This window comes from Capra hircus, chromosome 7, assembly GCF_001704415.2.
Source record: "Capra hircus breed San Clemente chromosome 7, ASM170441v1, whole genome shotgun sequence".
Lineage (NCBI taxonomy): Eukaryota > Metazoa > Chordata > Mammalia > Artiodactyla > Bovidae > Capra > Capra hircus.
In genome coordinates, this window is record NC_030814.1 from 91,063,607 (window position 1) to 91,083,960 (window position 20,354).

General features: G+C 52.8%; 2 protein-coding genes across 5 annotated transcripts in view; both read right to left on the bottom strand.

The window, feature by feature from the left end:
- Window positions 490-12,477, bottom strand: MYDGF (myeloid derived growth factor). Its single transcript, XM_005682526.3, has 6 exons — window positions 12,213-12,477; window positions 10,802-10,852; window positions 5,503-5,564; window positions 3,903-3,984; window positions 2,368-2,440; window positions 490-1,059 (listed from the first exon to the last, which is right to left on the bottom strand). Exons 1-6 carry the CDS (start codon window positions 12,387-12,389, stop codon window positions 980-982), a joined length of 525 nt encoding a protein of 174 aa, XP_005682583.3. The 5' UTR covers window positions 12,390-12,477; the 3' UTR covers window positions 490-979.
- Window positions 16,968-20,354, bottom strand: part of DPP9 (dipeptidyl peptidase 9) — a 37,920-nt gene continuing 34,533 nt past the window's right edge. For all 4 annotated transcript variants that reach the window (XR_001918335.1, XM_018050885.1, XM_018050886.1 and 1 more), the window contains one exon: window positions 16,968-18,111. Coding sequence is in view for 3 of the 4 variants with exons in the window: in XM_018050885.1 (XP_017906374.1) it covers window positions 18,019-18,111 (93 nt within the window). In the remaining variant the exon portion in view is untranslated. The remainder of the gene's footprint in view (window positions 18,112-20,354) is intronic.

The window sequence follows — 20,354 nt, forward strand, 5'->3', positions numbered from 1 at the left end:
TGGGGATTTCATTTATTTATTTTTGTTTGCCTGTGGGTGTTTTGTTATTTTTTTTAAGTCACTGAGTTTGCAATCCAGCTTCCAAAAAAATAAGCAGAGCCAACTATAGGGCGCAGAACAGTTGGTCTGGGAACTTCCCTGGTGGTCCAGTGGTTAAGACTCCACACATCCAAAGCAGGGGACGCTGGTTCAATCCCTGGTTGGGAAAGTAAGACCCCACATGCCATGCCAAAAAAAGAAGAAGAGCCAGTCTTCCCTGGTGCGTTCCCCTTCGGCTAGGAGTGGCCCCACAGGTGAGGCCATGTGATCCTTGGTGAGGCTGCCTCGGGTCCAGCACATCTGCGCCTGCAGTAAAGTCCTGCCAGGAGGTTCCCTCTGCCCAGGGGTGACTCAGTTCGCCCGTCTTCAGCAGCAAAGGAAAGTAGGGGACCCCAGCCCTGCAAGCCCAGCTGGCGGGGGTGCACCAGTGCCAGATGCCAAGACCCTGGGTGCTTTTTGTCTTATTTATTTAAATATGAAAGAACATTTCATTTCTGCCCAGTGTGAAAGTTGGTCCCCTGGGGAGTGAGAAGAAGGCAGCTGGTGTGGGGTCTCAGGCAGTGGGGGCCTCCCCCGCAGAACATCCTGGAGCCTGGCCTGATCCCAGCGGGGAGGAGGGGATGCCCTGGCTTCAGAAAAGCCATGATCCCAGGGAGATGCCCCACTGCCCCCTGGCCATGTGTTCTGATGCCTCTTCTGATGAGAAGAACAGTGGGTCTCAAACCCACAATCTTCAGGGTGAGGGAAGGTGGGTGCCAGGTGCGTCCTAGCCCTCCAGACTCCATTCTGGGGCCTTAGCTGTCCTCCAAACAGGGCAACATCAGCTGGGACAGAAAACCAAGAGCCCCCCAATCCAACCTAGAAAACAAGTACTGGGCCTTCTTGGGGTCCAGCTCCTTGTGGGGAGAGGAGGAAAAGCTGCCCTCAGAGGGGCTTCAGGTCACAGCTCGCTGCGTGTTGCCTTGGCCACGATCACCAGCTTGGACAGCTCAGCCTTGAAGGCCCCAGGCCTGTGGAACACTGCAAAGGAAGAGACCCTGGGTCAGTGCTCGCCTCTGCAAGTCCTCTTGGTCCTGAGCTGGGGGGTAGGGTGGGGGCAACGATGTGGGCAGGGCAGTGGAGGGGCCTCCAAGTGGACTCCATAAAGAAAGGCTCCTGGCCCTGAGAGGCTTACAGGTGATGGACAAGGGAAAGGTGGGGAAGTCGAGGGCCTGACTGGAGGGCAACAAGAGGCCACAGGAGAGGCTGAGGCGGAAAGAGCTGTGATCACTTCTGCCACGTTGAGAACAGCTGGGGGTTGGAGGTTTGCCCTGGCAAACTTGTCTGGCCATGCCCTGCTCTGCAGCCCCAGCCTGCCTCCCATTCCCTGTCTATCCTCCCCATTGGTGCTCCCTGGGGCTCAGGGTCTGCCAGCATCCCAGGCCCCTCTGTCCTTGATCTCCACTCTAAACAGGCCCTGTGCCCTGGAGGACCTGTGGGCAGGGCAGGCCTCCTTCCAGGCCCTCCTAAAACCCCCAATCACACCACCACCTTCCCTCCCCTCCCACTCTCCACTTTGGTGCCTGGTGACACCCATGGCCACATGGGTTCCTCATCTCACTTCTCCCCTGTCCCTCAGGACTCTCAGGCTCCCTGACTCAGCTCAAATCCATGTCCATTGTCTCACTCACTCATCCCCCATTGCTCTCACCCCTCCGAGCCCCAACTCTAGCACCCACTCTTTCTGTTCTGCATTTGGCCTGCATGGCTGTAGCTGAACAGGGGTCAGAGGTCACAGGGGTCTCGGAGCCTCAGGATGTGACCCCCGGCCTCTCCAGACATAGGAGGTCCCAACTTCGATGCCTGAACCTGTCACTGGGCCCAGGACGCCCCCTCCCCTATACCCCACTGTGGAGCTGAGCACACTTTTACACCCTCTGTTTTCTGCAAGGGACAGGCCAAGCATGCCTGCTACCTGTGAGCAAACAGTAGTTTCTACATTTATAAACAGAAATCAAAGGGAACACAGCATCCTGTGATATGGGAATGTAGTATGACATTCACATGTCAGTGTTTACAAAACAAGGTCTTATTAGCATGCAGCCACCCACATGCATTGACTAGTGGTTCATGTCTGACTTGGCCCTGTGGGGGCAGATCGAGTTATTTCAAAGGGGGGTGTCTGCCCCTAAAACTGAAAATATTTACCAGATGGCCCTTTTTACAGGAGGGATAGCAGCCTCCTCTCACCAGTGGTCCCTGGATTGACCCTTCATAGAGGTCTTGTTCCCTCACTCACCTTCCCTGCTGGAGAACCTGGGTTCCAGCCCCACAAACCCCTCCACCTACCTGCTGTTTTGGTCACCTCAAACTCCTCATTTTTCAAGGGAACGTCGCTCTCTTTCTCAAAAGCAGCTTTTGACTGAAAGGGAACAAGTGGAAACTTTTCTAATCAGGAAAGAACACGGCTCGGTTTGCTTCCTGGAGCAGCACAGACGACAGATTTGAGATGCTTTTTTAAGCACAGAAAAGAGAATCCGGTGGAAGTGGCAGGTTAACCCACTTACGAGATCGTCAACTGGCTTCAAACCTCATGCCTTGCTACAGATCCAAGGAGGGAGGCATCTAACTCAGTTTTTCCCTTTAGCTGATATATGGAAATGGCATACAAGCGTGGCAGTCTCTTGAATGTAATTTTTAAAAATCAGAACTGTGTCTTTCTCAGATCAGTTAGAGTAACGGAGTTTTACAGTATGAATAGATTACTTTAGACACAATTTTGTGGTTGTTTAGTTGCTAAGTCGTGTCTGACTCTTGCGACCCCATGGACTGTAGCCTGCCAGGCTCCTGTTCTTTAAGTGGAGTTTCCCAGGTGGCGCAGTGGTCAAGACTCCACCTGCCAATGCAGGAGAGGTAAGAGATGTGGGTTCGATTTCCTGGGTCAGGAAGATCCCCTGGAGGAGGGCATGGCAACCCACTCCAGTATTCTTGCCTGGAGACTCCTCATGGACAGAGGGGCCTGGCAGGCTACAGTCCGTGGAGTTCCAAAAGATTTGGACGTGACTGAGCATGAATGCATGCAAAGTAAGAAGAGACCCAGGAGAGTGATGAGTTAACAGACTGATGGTCAGTCTGATGTGTCAACTGGGAGGAGCCGTGGTAGCGTGGTAGCAGACCCCGGTGGGCACAGCTGCGGGCGCAGGGGGCACTGCTGCGACAGTGGTTCATCCTGAGCTGACTTTAAGTCAAAGAGACGGTCCCTGAAGACCTGGGGATGCCTAGGGGAAGAGTTGAGGCTTCCCTGGACGAATCCCCGCCAACAGCCAGGCCCCCACAGCAGAAGCCAGTTCCTACAGTGAATCTCTCATGTCTGTCTCTTGTTGGTTCTGCTTCTTGGGCTGATAAAGTGGTTTTCAAACTGTTCCCAACTCAGATGCAGAAGCAGGCATGGGCTCTGCAGAGTGGCTGGGCTCTGAAGGGGGTTCTGTGGGTCAGGCGCATGGCGCAAGGTGCTGGCTAAGCCATGAACCACAGGTCACTGGGGCCAAAGGACGTGGGGCCCTCCCAATATCAGTGAGCCTGCCCCCTGGGCCCACTTCCGCCCCATCCCCAGGGCTGAGCCCCCCTGCCTCCTGACTTCCTGCCAGCTTGGCCAGCAGGGGACATAAGTGGGAGGCTGGTAAAGCCTTACTGGAGGAAGACCGGTCTCTAGGGGCCAACTGGGCTCCCCTCTGGGTACTGCAACCTGCAACCCCCAGGCCTCCCTCTAAGGGCTTGGTATCCATCTCCTCATTATTGCGGTCTCCCCACCCCCCACCTGGGGGTCTTCAAGGCACAGTCCATGGTGGGCCAGCCAGGCAGCCCCCAGCCTGGGCGACACTCACGTAGGCCATGCCGTACTCGATCTCGGCACCCTGCACCTCTGCCTTAAACTGCGTGAAGTACAGGTAGGACTTGCCCTGGGGCCTGTGAAGAAAGGTCGGGAGACAGATCAGCCTGGGGCTACGTGTCCCCTGCTCCCTAAGAATCTACTTGGGGATTCCATTTTGGGGAAGGACAGACTGGATGCCCTCAACATGATCTGCTCTTTGCCAGAACATTCTTCCAGCTCCAAGATGGACATGTCTCTTCCCTTTCCGCACGGGAACTGTTTGAGGACAGGAACACCTGCGTCCATTTGCTGAACACTTCTCATCCCCTCAACAACATCCCAGGTTTGCAGTGGGGGCAGGGTGGGCAACATCCCCAGAGGGTGAGAAGTACAGGGGTTGACTAGGTAGCAGAGGAGGGTGTCTACAGCTGAGTGTGTCCTTAGAGGCTGTTGCAGGATGAGGACCCTGCTCTGGGCCTGTGTGGCCCAAGTCTGTGCCCACCTGGAGGGCTGGCACTCCCAAGCCCATGTGAGATGATGGTCTACAGGCAGGGGGATACAGCTTGGATGACTAACCTGTGATGAAGGGGGCCCACCCCGGCTCCTCTCCTCTAGATGCTTCCCTCTGAGGCCAGGAAGGGGCACAGACAGGGTCTCAACAGGGCTGGTGGTGGCATGTTGAGGACATGAGGCTCCCACCCTCACACTACTCGGTACCGTGGAATGGGGTACTGCTGCTGTGTGTAAGGCATCTCGCAGGAGACAGGGACTGCACCAAGGCCAGCACGCATTTTCTTTGATTAAATGTCACCCTCCCTGCTCTCTATCATATCCCATTTCTTGATGTGTCCCCTGAATTGACCCCAGTCCCTGAGGGTGAGAGCGTGGCTGGGCCTTCTGTTGTGTTGGACACGTGTCGCTGCTTGAGAAATCGGTTCTACAGGACCTCTCTGGCAGCCCAGTGAGTAAGAGTCCACCCGTCAGCGCAGGGGATGCAGCTCAGCACCACATGCCACGGAGCAACTGAGCCACCGTGCAGCTACCGAGCCTGTGTGCCTCGAGAAGAGACGCCCCGCCATGACAAAGATCCTGCAGAGACTGAGGCCCGACACAGCTAAATAAATAAATAACAACTAAGAGAAAAATCAGTTCTGCTCGGGCGATCCATTCCAGGTCACAGGGCCCAGAGGAGAAGGGCCAGGATCCAATGACACTGTAGACCCTGCTCCCCATTAGGGGGCTGAGCGCCTCCTTCTCAGGCTCCTTGAGCTGGGCTCCAGGCCGTGGGGTTACAAGAAGAGTGGGCATGGTGTCAGCCCCAGGGCGGGAGGTTAAGCCCTTGAATGATGAATGTCACTGAGGGAGACAAAGACGGGGGCAGGATCTGGGGAGCCCGGCCCCTCTCCTGGGGGCTGCGGCCACTGCCTGAACGCCCCTGCCTCCCGCCCCCCCAACCCCCTCTCAGCTTCAGTGTCAAGGTGATCTCCTGGGGAGCCCTCCCAGGTAGCTCTCCCCACCCCAGAGGGTTGCAGGACTCTGCTAGTCTGTGGGCCGTCAGAACAAAGGTGCCTCATCTGAGGAGGGGGTGATCCCACCCCAGGACCCTGGCTTACCTCCAGATGGTGCAGGTGAAGTGCTGGTGGTCTTCGCTGGTCCCCAGACTCATCTGCCACTTCTGGGGAGAGAGGACAGACAGGTCAGCCCAGGACACACAGCCTCACCATCATGGTGCACAGCCTGCACCGCGCCGGGAGTGAACCCCGAGGTCAACTCTAGACTTGGGGTGCTGATGTATCAGTGCAGGTTCACTGACCCTCACAAATCCATATGATCAGGGATGACGGGTTGGGGGGAACGGGGATACGGGAAATCCCTGTGCCTCCCGCTCAATTTTGCTGTAAAAAATAGTCTGTTGGGAAAAATAAAAACAAAAATAAAAGAAGACAGTATGCTCATGCTTGCCTGTCTAAGTGCAGAGCAGTTCTTAGAGAAGATGCGAGACTGTGATAACCACGGCGACACACAAGACGCGGGTGGGGGCCGGGCAGGTGGAAGGTGCCGGAGAGCTTTTCACAGTTTTTTTTTTTTTTCTCTTTCTGAATGACACGTATTAGTTTTTTTCAATTAAATTAACAAAACAATATGTTAGGGACTTGCCTGGTGGACTGCAGGGGCACAGGTTCGATCCCTGGTCAGAGAACTAGGATCCCACATACCACTTGGTGTGGCCGAAACATTTTTTTAATTAATAATAATACTTTAAGATATTTCCAAAACACACCACTACCAGTTTATTCTCATTTTCAGGGCCTCCGAAAAGTTGGCCAAATGCAAGGTCTGGTGGCCTGAGGTGTTTCTAAGCTTTGTTAGTAAAATGAGAGTGTCTTGTCTTTCTGAAAGAGTAAAGATGGATTCCAACTGCTGATAAGCTGTTTTAACATTAGAGCTTTGCCACTAATAAAAACAAGGCCGTTTTTATGTTAATTATGATGGGAGTAAATGGTCACTTAGAAGCCTTCTGCCTGCAGCATGGAGGCCAGAGCCAATTACTTAGGTGGGGCATGCAAGGCAAGTGGACCCATATATTTATTTTCTATTTAAAAACTACTGGGACTTCCCTGGGGGTCCAGTGGTTAAGACTCTGCACTTCTATTGCAGGGGGCGTGGATTTGATCTCTGGTCGGCGAACTAGGAACCCACATGCTGCACAGTGTGGCCAAAAAATAAACTGGACAAAACAAACAGAAAAAAACTCCTGCCCACAGTTTCAAAGGCTCACAGTTTTATGCTGTGAAATATATCTGGGATGGTCTTCTATAGCTCTTAAAAGTTCCATGACAGGCAAATCTTTTTTTTTAAGACTATGAAAGCAAACTAAGTTAAAATCAGGAGTTTCTTAGCAATATGGCCAACCTCCCTCTGAGTGGTGTGTTAAATGAATTTGACTCTGGTCTTGAGGCTGCAGGCTAGGGTGGGTGGTAGGTGCCCTTGGTAAGGCTCAGATTTTGGCATCAGATACTCACATGAGGGTGTGTTTTCAGGCAGCCCATTCAGACAAGAGCCTCTGTGGCCTTCTCTGGGAGGCTGGGGAGATCAGGATCTAAGCGACCGGGTGTAATTAATACAGGTAAATGGTCACCGCTATTGTTTTTCATTAAGATATACTGATAAGTAACAGATGGTGAAATGGACCCATTTGTATATTTTTCTTAAGATTTTTGGATATAGACCATTTTTAAAGTCTTTATTGAATTTGCTACAATATTGCTTTTGTTTTATGTTTCGGTTTTTCGGTCAGGAGGCATGTGGGATCTTAGTTCCCCAACCAGGGACTGAACACTCACCTCCTGTATTGGAAGGTGAAGTCTTAACCAGGACCACCAGGGAAGTCACTCTGTCTGTTCTGAGTTACCCAACTGCGACACAGATCAGCTCTGTCTCCCCGGGTGTCTATTCACCATCGCTGTGCGGTCAGTCCCTTCCTGCAAATTTCCAGTGATCACTGATCTGCTCTGTCCTCGCAGTTGTGCCTTTGCACAACGCCACCTGAGTGGGAGCACACAGGCCCCGATCTCCTGAGTCAGTCAGTCTCACTCCGCCTAACACACGTCTGATTAATATGAGTGGTTGCATGTGTATCAACAGTTCACTTACCTTTAACAGCTTTATTGAGAAACAGTTTATGTAATATCAATATGCTCTTTTTAATTGGATACTTCAGTGTTTCCTAGTACTTTCAGAGCTGTGCAACCATCACCTGTATAGCCACTCTTTTCCTGGGGATCTTCCCTGCCCAGGGATAGAACTCGGGTCTCCTGCATTGCAGGTAGATTGTTGTTTGAGCCACAAAAGAAACCCCTATCTATGATTTACCATAGCCAGCAAGTGGAAGCCACCCAAGTGTCCCTCAGCAGGTGATGAGTGAACACAGCATGGTCCCTCACACGCAGGAGCATCACTCAGCAATGGAAAGGGGTGAGGCCCAGACACTCGCTGCCACGTGGACAGATCCTGAGAACACGATGCTCAGTGAGAGAAGCAGGCACAGAAGGGCACACAGGGTATGATTCCACTGGTGGGAAACGTGCAGAGAAGCAGCCACTTGGGTGGCTCCCACTTGCTGGCTATGGCAAATCATGCTGCTCTGAACAGTCATGTGCGAGCTTTGTGTGGACTTAGGTTCTCATTTCTAACAGGCAGACACAGAGGATCCAGGGGGCTGTTTCCTGCCACCGGGGCAGTGGGCCAGCAGCCAGAGCGCCTGTGGGTCGCACTGTTGTGTTCCCATGCTCCGCTGGTGGCCCACAGTCTCTGATGACCAGAGTTCTGGCTGGTGCTGCTGGAACAGGTCATGCCGGACACGTCTGCTCTGAGGTGTTTCCTTTGGGAAGAATTCCCTCATCCGAAATGGAAGAACCGAGCCTGTTGCTGGCTCAGAATCTGTGACCCAGCCGCTGTCCCAAGAGTGAGCCTGGCTCTCCCGTGAACTGTCCACCTGCAGGGTCCTGTCAGGGAGGCACTGCTGGTGATGCAGGCTGTGTCCTGCCTCAGGGTAGCGGTCAAAGGTCTGCACTTTGGGGACCTCGGTCACATTCCAGTTGAGGGGGCCTGGGTCCTCAGCCTCAGAGGCTGCCATGTCCTCATGTGTGAAATGGGGGTAATGACAGCCTCCCAGGGTTCTGCAGATGAAACACGACATGTGCCTGGCTTAGCACTGCTCGGGGAGCCTGGTAAACTGCAAGGTGGTTGGGGACATCACGATTTTATCATCCTATGAACTGACCATGGACACAACCATGGGCTTCCCCGGTAGCTCAGATGGTAAAGAATCTGCCTGCAATGCAGGAAACCTGGTTTCGTTACATGGGTCGGGAAGATGCCCTGGAGAAGGAAACAGCAACCCATGCCAGTATTCTTGCCTGGAGAATTCCACAGATAGAGGAGCCTAGCAGGTTACAGTCCATGGGGTTGCAAAGAGTCAGACACGACTGAGCAACTAACGGTTTCACTTTCACAGCCAAACAGGCAGGGAATGTGCTGATGAGGAGAAGGTGCTTTGTGACTAATCAGGAGCCCAAGAAGGGGCATGGCTCTACCAAGAGGTATGAACCGGGGTAGAATGTTCTACCACATGTCACCACCCCACTGGACTGCTTGGAGAAGCAGCGAGGCCTGGAGGTGTCCGAGGGAGCGGTGGACAATCCCAGGATGCCTGTGGTCCTGGCGGCAGGTAGAAGGGCTCCAACAACCCTTGGTTCCACTGGGAAGGGTGTCACCAGGCATTCACCAAATTTCATTACAATACTGTTGCTGGGAGTCATTTACTTTTATTTACAAATCGAATGTATCCAAAATAAGGAACGTGGATTTCACGTCACTTTTTTATTTTAATTATCTATTTATTTATTTGGCTGCGCTGGGTCTTAGTTGGGGCTTGTGGGATCTAGTTCCCTGACAAGAGATTGAACCCGGGTCTCCAGCATTCGGAACGCAGAGTCTTAGTCACTGGACCACCAGGGAAGCCCCAACTTCATATCATTCTTGCCCAGTGGCTTTCGCCTGGGGGTAATTTTGTCCTCTAGCGGATACTGGAGGACATTTAGACATTGTCTAAATTCACAGGTTCTAGGAAGTAAGATGTGGACACATCTTTTTTGGAGGACCTCATTCAACTACATTATGTGAAGAACTACCACAAATTTAGTAGCTTAAAAGCGACACTCATTCAGTAGCTTACAGTTCTGTAGGTCAGAAGTCTGGGTGTGGCAGGGCTGTATCCTTTGTTCAGTCTCACAAGCTAAATCAGAGTGTCAGCCAGGGGCTTCCCTGGTGGTCCAGTGGTTAAGACTCTGCCTTGCAATGCAGGGGACATGGGTTTGATCCCTGGTGGGGGAACTGAGATCCCACGTGCTGCGTGGCACGGTCAATGAAATAAATGAAATAAGAGTGGAAGCCAGACTGCATTCCCAACTAGAGATCTGGAGATTAGGGTCCTCTTCCGACGCACCTGGTTGTGGTGGGGTTCAGTTCCTTGTGGTTGGAGGGCTGAAGCCCTGATTTCCCTGCCACCAGCCAGGGGCTGCTCTGAGCTTCTAGAGGCCACACATCCTACCTCCTCAAAGTCCGCTGTGGGGCACTATGCCTGGCTTATGCTTCTAGTCTCTCTCACTCCATCTCCTTCCATCAGCCAGAGAAACCAGCCAGCAAGGAACTGGGGACCTCAGTCACACACCGAAAGGTAACCAGGTTCTGCCAACAACTTGAATCAGTCTGGACGAGGGTTCTCGCCAGAGCCTGCAGGTGAGAGCCCAGCCAGGCTGACACCTTGATCTTGGCTTTGTGAAGCATCCAGCTGAGCTGACAGAGACTTCTGACCTTCAGAACCATGGGACAGGGACTTCCTCTGTGGTCCAGGGGATAAGGCTGTGCTCTCAATGCAGGGAGCCTGGGTTCCATCCCAGGTTGGGGAACTAAGATCTCACATACTGTAATGAAGCCTCATGCCACAACTCCTGAGCCCTCGTGTTCCACAGTCCATGCACCACAATTAGAGAAGCCCACGTGCCCCAGCGAAGACCCAGGGTGGCCAAATAACTGAAAAAAAAAAAAAGAATGATGCAATAATAACTGGGCACTGTTTTAAGCTGTTCAGTCTGTGTTACTCAGCACAGAAGATGAACACGATACTGCTAACGGAGGCTCATGAGAATGGCAGATTCAGGTCTCACATCCCTCTTTCTGTCCATATGTCTGTTCACTCTGTGGAATTATGAGTAGAATCTGGCATCACCACTGGACTTGAGCACTGTCTTTTATCACTTAGACAAGAATAGTCCAGTGTCCTCTAGAGAGCATGTCTGTATGACAATGGATGCTATTGTACTAAACTACATGGAGTTTTGAACAACTCACCTCATTGGTCCCTCCTTGAGATGCATAGGTGAACACACAGGTATATTTGTCCTAGAGAATGGAAGGAAAAAACGTCTCGGTAGTAGATAATTGTTAGCTCTGGAGGTTCAGGGTCTCTGAATGTCCCTCTGAGATCCAGAATCAAGATCCTGCTTTTGAGTATCTACACTCAAGGGGAGGAGGTAGAGTCAGAGCCTTCAGGCTGATGTACCTGGAGGCCAATGTCCTTGGAGGCCTGGAACTCTCCCACCAGCCTCCCCGCTTGCGGAGCTCCTGGCTCTGGACAAACAACCCATATGGCTTCTAGAAGGGGGAGATCACATCTCTTCTAGCACCCACCCATTTAGGAACATGAAATCTGGAAAAGGGACACCTGGGGTCCCTGTGTCCACATCTCTGCTCCGCTGTGGGCCTTGGGCAAGTGCAAAGCTTTCTGTTTCTTCACCTGAAAAATGGGCCTCACATAAAGAATCTGGCACAATATCAGGTTATAAGAAAGTAATAAACAAATAGTGACTCTTGATATCATTGTTAGACTGGAAAGGGGGACTGGGAGAGGAAGCAATTTCTCCAACAAGCTGAGGATGGGCTAGACTAGACCTAGGCCTGCTGCCTCTAGATAAGGAGGGTCTGGCCTCAGATTTCAATGAGAAAGATGGGGGACCTTGTGCAATGGAAGGAAAGAGCAACATCTGTCCACTTTCTTCCTGGTCAGAGCTGAGGCAGAACTACTTTCTGTGGGGCCTGGAGGCGTATGCCCCAGGGCCTCCAGCTCTCCTCTCCCTACCTCTGGGCCCATCCTGCCCTTCAATAAGGAGGGGCTCTCTTGAGTCTAAACCAGACAATCCTGAAGGAAATCAACCCGGAATACTCATTGGAAGGAGGAATGACTGATACTGAAGCTGAAGCTCCGTTACTTTGGCCACCTGATGTGAAGAGCCGACTCATTAGAAAAGATCCTGATGCTGGGAAAGATAGAAGGCAGGAGGAGAAGGGGGCGACAGACGACGAGATGGTTGGATAGCATCACTGACTCAATGGACAAGAGTTTGAGCAAACTCGGGGAGGTAGTGCAGGAAAGGGAAACCTGGCGTGTTGCAGTCCATGGGGTCGCTGACCCGGACACAACAGAGCGACTGAAGAACAACACTTGGGTCTGAGGGATGGGGCTGCTTGGGCACGACGGGCAAGTGAGATGAGTTAGGGACTGAGGCTAGAGACCCAGCCCCCTCAAAGAAGCCAGCCCCCAGGAGCCTCGCCTCCTCTTAATCCAAGTCCCGCCCCCTACCCTCAGGCCCTGCCCCCGCCGGGGCCGCACCCCGGTCCCGCCCCGGCCGGTCAGCTCCCCCTCCCCAGGCCATGCCCCGGCTAGCACCATCCCTCAAGCCCCCGGGGTGTCTGAGGTACGTACCCCAGGGCCCACGTTCTGGGAGAAAGAATGCACCACGCCGCCAGGCCGCACGTCAAACGCCACCGTCGTGGGCTCGGACACCGTTTCCACCGGCCTCAGCGCCACGGCCGCCAGGAGCAGCGAGACCCACAAGTTCGCGCCGCCGCTGCCATTCCTTCTTCCGCTGGGCGCTGCCATCTTGAGATCAGGTTCGCGGGGGCAGGGACGGCGGACGGAGCGCGGCGAGGGACACGTCGGGAGTCTGGCGGAGGCCACGTCGGCGTCGGCACGACCACGTGATCCGGAGGGCCCCGCCCTTCCTACCCGGGCTGCCATCTTGGGGGCGGGGCTTGGAAGTGCCAGGAGCGTTCTGGGGTTGAAGGAATTGAAACAGGTTTCTTGGTTTGGGGTCCATTCGTCCCTCACTAGGCAGGTGGCTGGGAGAAGGCAGTGGCACCCCACTCCAGTACTCTCGCCTGGAAAATCCCATGAATGGAGGAGCCTGGTAGGCTGCAGTCCATGGGGTCGCGAAGAGTCGGAAACGACTGAGCGACTTCACTTTCACTTTTCACTTTCATGCTCTGGAGGAGGAAATGGCAACCCACTCCAGTGTTCTTGCCTGGAGAATCCCAGGGACGGCGGAGCCTGGTGGGCTGCCGTCTATGGGGTCGCACAGAGTCGGACACGACTGAAGTGACTTAGCAGTAGCAGGCAAGTGACTGACCCTTCAACTCTTCTAGTTAGTACAACGAATGAAGGATATAAAGGAGCACCACTGAAATTCAGGTTAATGCATGTAGGCAGAATGAGGGAAATGGAAGATCACGATTGAGCAAACAACTGATTGTTAACTCCAAGATTCGTGGATCCATGCTAAAAACTGGTGGGGAAGAGGATTTTTGCATTATCTCAAAGTATTTCCCCCCGAGATACATAACAGCTACAAAGAGAAAAGTAATTTTACAGGGGCGATACCATCTTTAGCCCATTGAGCAAAGTCAGCGTCGTTAGAAAAGACAGTGACTTCATGGAGTCACCATGGGATACAGAGAAGGACATTCTGAGTGGCATCACCGTGGAATTCTGTGCAAAATACACAGTCTTAATCTGATAGGGCAGATACCAGAGAAACTAGGGATATTCTACCTAGGTCGCTGGCAGTTCTCTTTAAAATGTCATGAAAGACAAAGGCTGAGGAACCATCACAGAATGAGGAGACTAAGACGTGGAAAGGCAACTGGGATCCAGGATCGGATTCTTGCCTTAGTCTGGGTTGTTATAACAATATCTCACAGACTGGCTGGCTTAAACAGCACATTTACTTCTTACAGCCTGTTCTGAGTGGGGGTACCTGCTCCTGTTAAGAAATGCTTCCCTCTTTGCAGCCGGCTGCCATGGACCTGTTAGGAATTGGCTCCTTAAATCGGAGGACGGCAGACTATTTGGTGTTTCACACAGCACAGTTCTTTATATGTCTCCATTTCCCTACCTCCAGTGTTTGACCTTCAGCGGGTCCCTATGAAGGATTCAATTAGTGGCCAAATGCTGTAGCTGACAAGGTATTTGGTTGTGAGTGGTTTTGAGTTTCCTACTCGAGGGGTAGGTGTGTGTATGTGTGTTTTCTTCTCAGACTGAACCCCAGCCTCTTGTTTCTGTTTTTCCTTTTTGCCTATGAAACAAAACCCAAAATAGAAACAAACAAAAAACTGAAGGGATTTAAAGAAAAAAAACCATCATTCCCAAGATTCTGCTTTTTAATCATGACATGAAATCTAGCAGTCAAAAAATATTTGGTAACAACTACCACGGCTTCTGTCTCCATGGTCAGGACACCATAAACAGGGTGGGTGTGGACATCATAGAGTGTGCATGAAGGAACTCCCCTATGGTGAGTTAACAGCTCTGTATATATATATATTTTTTCCTGCCATGAGGCATGTAGGATCCTAGTTCCTTGGCCCAGGGATCAAACCTGGGTCCCTTGAAGTGGAAGCTCAGTCTTAACCAACAGACTGACCACCAGGGGCATTCCCAACAGCTCTGTATTGTGACTGTGGTGGTGGTTCTAGGAGTCTGTACAGGTGACAGTGGAATAGAACTACACACACACGAGTGCCTGTGAAAGCTGAGGAAATCTGAATAAGGTCTAGAGTTTAGTTCATTGCCTTGTATTCACATGTTCCTGCATGACAGTGTGTTAGGGTTAGGTAAGATGTAAGCTGGGTGAGAGTACAGGAGACTCTGCACTGTTTTTTTGCAACTTAGGTGGCTATGGTTAATTTAAAACAAACAAACAGAACTTCCCTGGTGGTCCAGCGCATGCTTATACTGCAGGGGGCACTTGTTTGATCCTTGGTCAGGGAACTAGGATCCAGCATGTCATAAGGCAGCCCCCTCCCCCCAAAAAAAGTTTCTGCTTGAGATGGTTGTGGGTTGTCAACTGCCAAGCCTCCTGGGCAACCCTTGTGACTCTTTTCTCATCAACTTCTGTCATTCTGTGACTTGTGATTAGTTGCCTCTCCACTTTCACAGTGGATTATGGGCAAGATATATTCTTATCCCTGAAATGATTCTTAACATTCATTGGCTGAGCTTCCTACCCATCAAACATTTTGAAATCAGCAACATTGTTCAGTTTGCAACATGTTTGACAATGCACTTATTTCCTTCATATATAAAGAGTGTCTACAAATGAATGAGGCCAACATATCAAAAGGTGGACAAGGAATTCCCTGGTGGTCCAGTGGTTAGGGCTCTGTGCTCTCACTACCAAGGGCTTGGATTCCATCCCTGATTGGGGAACTAAAATCCTGCAAGCCAAAAAGAAATTTTAAAAGGTTGGCAAATGATTAGCAGTAAACAAGTGCCTTAAAGCATGAAAATATTCATACACACATAAAAGAAATATGAGTTCAGATTACAGTGAGCTGCTGTGTTTCACTCCCTAAGCTTTTCAAAAATAACAGGTGGTACTGAAGACTCTTGAGAGTCCCTTGGACCGCAAGGAGATCAAACCAGTCTATCCTAAAGGAAATCAACCGATATTCACTGGAATGACTGATATTAAGGCTCAAGTCCCAATACTTTGGCCACCTTTTCCAGCTGACGCACTGGAAAAGACTGATGCTGGGAAACATTGAAGGCGAAAGGAGAAAGGGATGATAGAGGATGGCATCATTGGATGGTTGGATGGCATCATTAACTCAATGGACATGAACTTGGGCAAAGTCCAGGAGATAGTGAAGGACAGGGAAGCCTGGCATACTGCAGTCCATGGGATCACAAAGAGTCAGACATGACTTAGCGACTGAACAAGAGCAACACTGAAGGAATGGAGCAAGGGGTACAACCTCACCAAGAGGTGTGTACATGGAAGCATTTTCCTTAGAAGGCAATATTGCAATATTCTTCCAAATTAAAAATGAATATGCCTTTTGATAATTCTAGGAAATTACCCTATAAATTCAGACATGCCCCAAACATGTACAAGGTTGTCTGTTGCAGGATCTTTTATAGCAGAGGTTGGTCAATGACAACCTGTGGGCCAAATTTGGCCAGCTGTGTGGCTTTGTAAATAAAGTTTTATTGGCACACAGCCACATCCACTCATTTATACATTACCCTTGGCTACTTTTGAGTTGCGAGGGCCAGAGCTGAGCAGTTGGAACAGAGACTGCCTGACCCACAAGCCCTGAAATATTTACTCTCTGGTCCTTGACAAAGTCTGTTGACCCCTGATTTATATGAAAAGCCCAGAATAACCTTATCCCTTGATAAGTGTCTGGCAAAATAAATTATGGCATTCCCAGAGCAAAACAGAAGGCAGCTATTAAAAAGAGAGACTGGGGGACTTCCCTATGGTCCAGTGGTTAAGAACTTGCCTGCCAAATGCAGGTGACCCAGGTTCAATCCCTGGTCTGGGAAGATTCCACATAACATGGGACAGCTAAGCCTGTGAGCCAAAACTGCTGAGCCCAGGCGCTGCAACTACGTAAGCCTGCATGTTCTAGAGCCCATGCTCCACAAGAGAAGCCACTGCAACTAGAGCGCAGCCACTGCTCACCACAACTAGAGACACCCTGAGCACATAAATGAAGACCCAGCACAGCTGAAAATAACATTGATTTTTCTAACAAGAGAGATGGGAGGGGTTTCCACTCACGGAGGTGGGGAGGGCATCGTTTTCCTCTCTATACCCTTTTGTACCGGTTTATTTTCGGCCACACCACCCAGGGAAGTCCCTGTTTTATTCTTTAAGCCGTTATAAATAAAAGCGGACCTTCGCAAAGGATGGAGCGGGTGATGGCCCTGGGGCCGAGGTCATTGTGCCATTAGAAACTCAAGTACCAGGAGTGCCGTCAGCTCGGGCAGGGTCTCCAGTCTCGTCTCTCAGCTGTTGAGACAGACTTGAAGAGTCTGCACCACGTGTCGGTGTGTCCTGATGCTCCAACCACCAAATCAAGCCTCTGGACAAGGAAAGGTGCAAAAGAAGTCAGGGCCAGGCTGCCCACGACAGCCTGGGCTGGGTCCCTCAGTGGCACCCACGAGCTCCCTCAGGACCTCTGAGACTGTCCTTTGGCCATCTTCCAGCAGTGGCATGGGACCCCCTGCCGTTTTGTGCCAGGGCAGCAAGGCTGAGCAAGCAGCCCCTCTCCTACCACTGCCAAGACTGCCCTGCCCTTGGCTCAGTTGCCTCCTGGGACTTCCCTGCCCACCCACGGAACCCCATCACCAGCCCCAGGGAGTTTAGCTTAGAAGGAACCTCAGGCAGGTGGCAACGCTTCCATCTGGAATTGTTTAATGTATCTACTTCTTACACGCATAATTATAAAAGAATAAGAATTGACAAAAATATTTTCTTTCCGTAATATGTAGAGGTGGTTTGTCTCTCTGGTGGGATTTTCTTTGTTGTTGGGTGTTCTTTTTTTTTTAAACCCGCCCCTGGCAGAACTCTTGGCGGGAGGAAAAGGAAGAGTAAGGATAACCCTGAGGTGGGGAGGGTTCCACTCCCAACCCTGGAAGCCCGGTCAGTGCGGGCCAGGCAGAAACGTGGGACCAGATGGCCTGGCTGGAGAGGGGACAGCAGCCGCTGGCCAGCAGAGCCCCAGCCGGTCACGTTTCAGAGCCTGCCTGAAAGCTGGGGGAGAGCCGGGCCGGAGGGCTGCCCACTCCCCTGTGCACTTGCGGTCTGCTGGGCACACGGCTCCTGTCTCGGGTGCTGGCTGCGGTGAACCCTGCGGCCAGTGGCAGACCCAGATTCTAGATTTAGGCGCCCCTAGCTTTCTGTCTTTTAAATAATAAAGAAAAACGCCCCCCCCACACACCCCGCCAAAAAAAGAAATCACAAGAAGTGGGCGCAGGTGGGGAGGACAGGCAACCGCATGCTCCTGCACCGATGGCGGGGCCTGAGCCTAGGCCTGGCTACCCCACCCCACCCCGCCCCGGCCTGGCCCGGGGGAGCAGCGCAAAGGCCAGGCTGCTCTGAATCTCCTCAGGCCTCCACGCCCAGTGGAGGTGAGGCTCCCAGACAATGGGGAGTGGAGGGATGGCTTGAGGAAGTGCTTTGTGGACGTTGGCCTCAGTGCTCCATCCTGGCAACCCTGAAGCAGCAGGCAGAAAACCCAGGAGCATGAACAAAAACGATCAAAGGCATGGGGGCGAAGGTGGTGGCTCCCAGGGCGGGCAGTCCCGGGGCGGGCCAGTGGGAGGAGGCGTGGTGCGGGGCCTGTGAGGCCACTCGGTCCCTCCTGCCCCCAGCGTGCGCGATGGCGGCTGTGGAGCCACTTGTGCTCTGACTGTGCAGGCCCCTCCCGAGGCGGCCCCAGGCTCAGAGGTGTTCCTGAAGAAAGTGCAGCAGTGTGACTTCATAGTGCTCACCGGACTCAGGGCAGCGGATGCTGTGTCTCTCGTTGGGGTAGATCTGGGTGGAAAGAGAAGGCAAGGCTGGTGGCACGGAGGACCCTGCACCCTGAACCTTGCCCTCTCAGTCTGGCTCCCAGCGTCTCCCCTCAGGGCCTTGGTCCCACCTTGCCACCCTGGGAAGAGATCTTGCTTTGGAACTGAGGGACCCAGGTTCAAATCCCTCCTCCATGGGCAAGTGATTCTGGGCAAGTGACAGCCTCCCCCCATGAAAGCTGAGTGAAAAATTCAGACCTTGTAGGGTCTGTGTGGCCGGGCCAGCTAAGTCGATACGAAAGCATGTATGAAAGCCTTGAGAAGCTATGCTGCTCCTCTGTCCCCTAAACCCAGGGAGCGTGAGGAACTCAATCCACAGAGGGGCTGGGGCTTCAAATCATGGAGACATTTGCTGCCCTCCACTTGAGCCACTGCATTTTACCAACAGGCCCCACTGGGGATTGGACACACCGAGGCTCCAGGAAGCCCTCGCTCTAGGAGGGCCTCCCCCCAGGCTTTGCCAAGTGCTTCCTGGGCCCTCTCAATAACCAAGGGGGGGACCATCCCCTGAGAGAAGTGGCAGTGTGCTGGTGACAGGGGCCACGCCCAAGGAATCACCCAGTCCCTGAGACCTGGCTGAGTGGAAGCAGGCTCTCAGGTGGATGGTGACGGCGAGGCAGGTCTTGCTTCTGGCCATGGAGTGAGGGTTCCTGGGGCAGGTGTGAAACCTGCTTCACACCCTAGGAATGCATCTAACTGCTCAGAGATCTTCCCTCCTCCACCCTTACTTTCAGTATTCCATCCTGGATGAGTCACAAGTCTCATCATACTGTCCCCAGCTCAGAGGAATTGCCAGGCTGAGATCAAGACCTGGACTCCTGGGTCCTACTGCTCCCACTAGCTTCACAGGTCCCACGCCTCCAGGGCCCGGGGCAGTGGCATGACCTGGGACAGACATCCACCCCTCTACACCACCCTGGGTCCTGGGTGCCTGGTCACTTCCTCTTCCTGGGTTGTGAGGGCAAGGAGAGGCTCATCTGGCTCCCCACTCTGCTCCCAACCCCCAGTCATGGGCCTGGTCTGCAGCAACAATGTGATGTGTGAACAAGTTTGGCCTGTCAGCCTCCAGGCCAAGTGATTCAGGGTGTCTGAAGCAGAAAGTGGGTGTGCTCCATCCCCCCTCTCCCACCCCCCAAGGGAGCATCCTGTCTCACTTTCAACCTCCCCTGGGAGGCAGAGGCACAAGTCTCTAGGCCCCCATGTGCCAAATGTTTTTCCTGAGAGCACTCATTTGACCCTCAACACCTCTCAGAGGCAGGGGTTATCAACCCCATTTCATAGATAAGGAGACCAGGCCCAAGGTTAAAGGACCTGCCACCTGTGGTCACTCAGGGAGAGAGGGGCTACCCCAACCAGGAGACTCAGGCCTTCAGGCTCAGAAGGGACACTTGAGGATCCACCCTGGCCCTGCCCGACTCCTCAACTCTGATGTGCAGCTGCTGCTGGCCTGTGTCGGGGGGGCATGTGAGGTGGAGGGCAGAGTTGCTCCCAACAGCTGCTCGCCCTGTGGGAGCCCCGCCGCCCTCCTGCCCTGCCTGGCCAGTGCATGCACAGGCATAGATCTTGAGGCCTGTCCCTCCTGCCTGGTGACCCTTAGTTTTTCCATCTGTTGAATGGCAACGTGTCCTCCCCTGACAGGAATGAGCACGTGAAGGTGTCCAGGATGCAGAAAGACTGCATGGCGGCAGCAGGTAATCAGATCTGCCCTTCTTACCTCCAGCATCAGGCCTTCCCCAACCAACCCCCCCGACCCTCCCAGCCCCCGACCCCGTCCCACCCCTGGAGTCCACCAGGCCTCTCTCTCCCCACTCCTGGCCCCTTTCCTGCCGGGACAACTGACTGGTGCATGTCCCACTGGCCCCATGGGCCTCTGTCTACATGGCTGCCTGAAAGATGACCAACCTTTCCTCCCCCTTAGAAAAAAATACAGCCCTCCCCTGAGACCCACTCCCAAAGCCCGGCCCTTTACCGCAAAAGCCCCACCCTTACCACTGAAGCTCCACCCTCTCATGAGGGTGCTCGCCTGAGACCCCCCCTCCTTACTGCTTAAGCCCCGCCCACCACTGGAGGCACTGCCCACCTGGCCACGCTGGTCTCCGGGCCCTGGTCCTCAGCTCTTCTGCTGGCTGCAACCACACTGGTCTCTTGTCCCTGGGCTGTCCCCTTTCCCTAATCTGTGTCTAGTGTCCTCCACAGCAGACCCCTAGG

What these genes read in the sequence shown, in the direction of transcription:
- MYDGF (XM_005682526.3), bottom strand. Translation starts at nt 12,389, where the DNA reads ATGGCAGCGCCCAGCGGAAGAAGGAATGGCAGCGGCGGCGCGAACTTG. An exon ending in TCGAGTACGGCATGGCCTAC is followed by an intron (nt 2,441 to 3,902) that starts GTGAGTGTCGCC and finishes GTTCCCTTTCAG; the next exon opens with TCAAAAGCTGCTTTTGAGAA. An exon ending in TGAGGTGACCAAAACAGCAG is followed by an intron (nt 1,060 to 2,367) that starts GTAGGTGGAGGG and finishes CTTCCTTTGCAG; the next exon opens with TGTTCCACAGGCCTGGGGCC.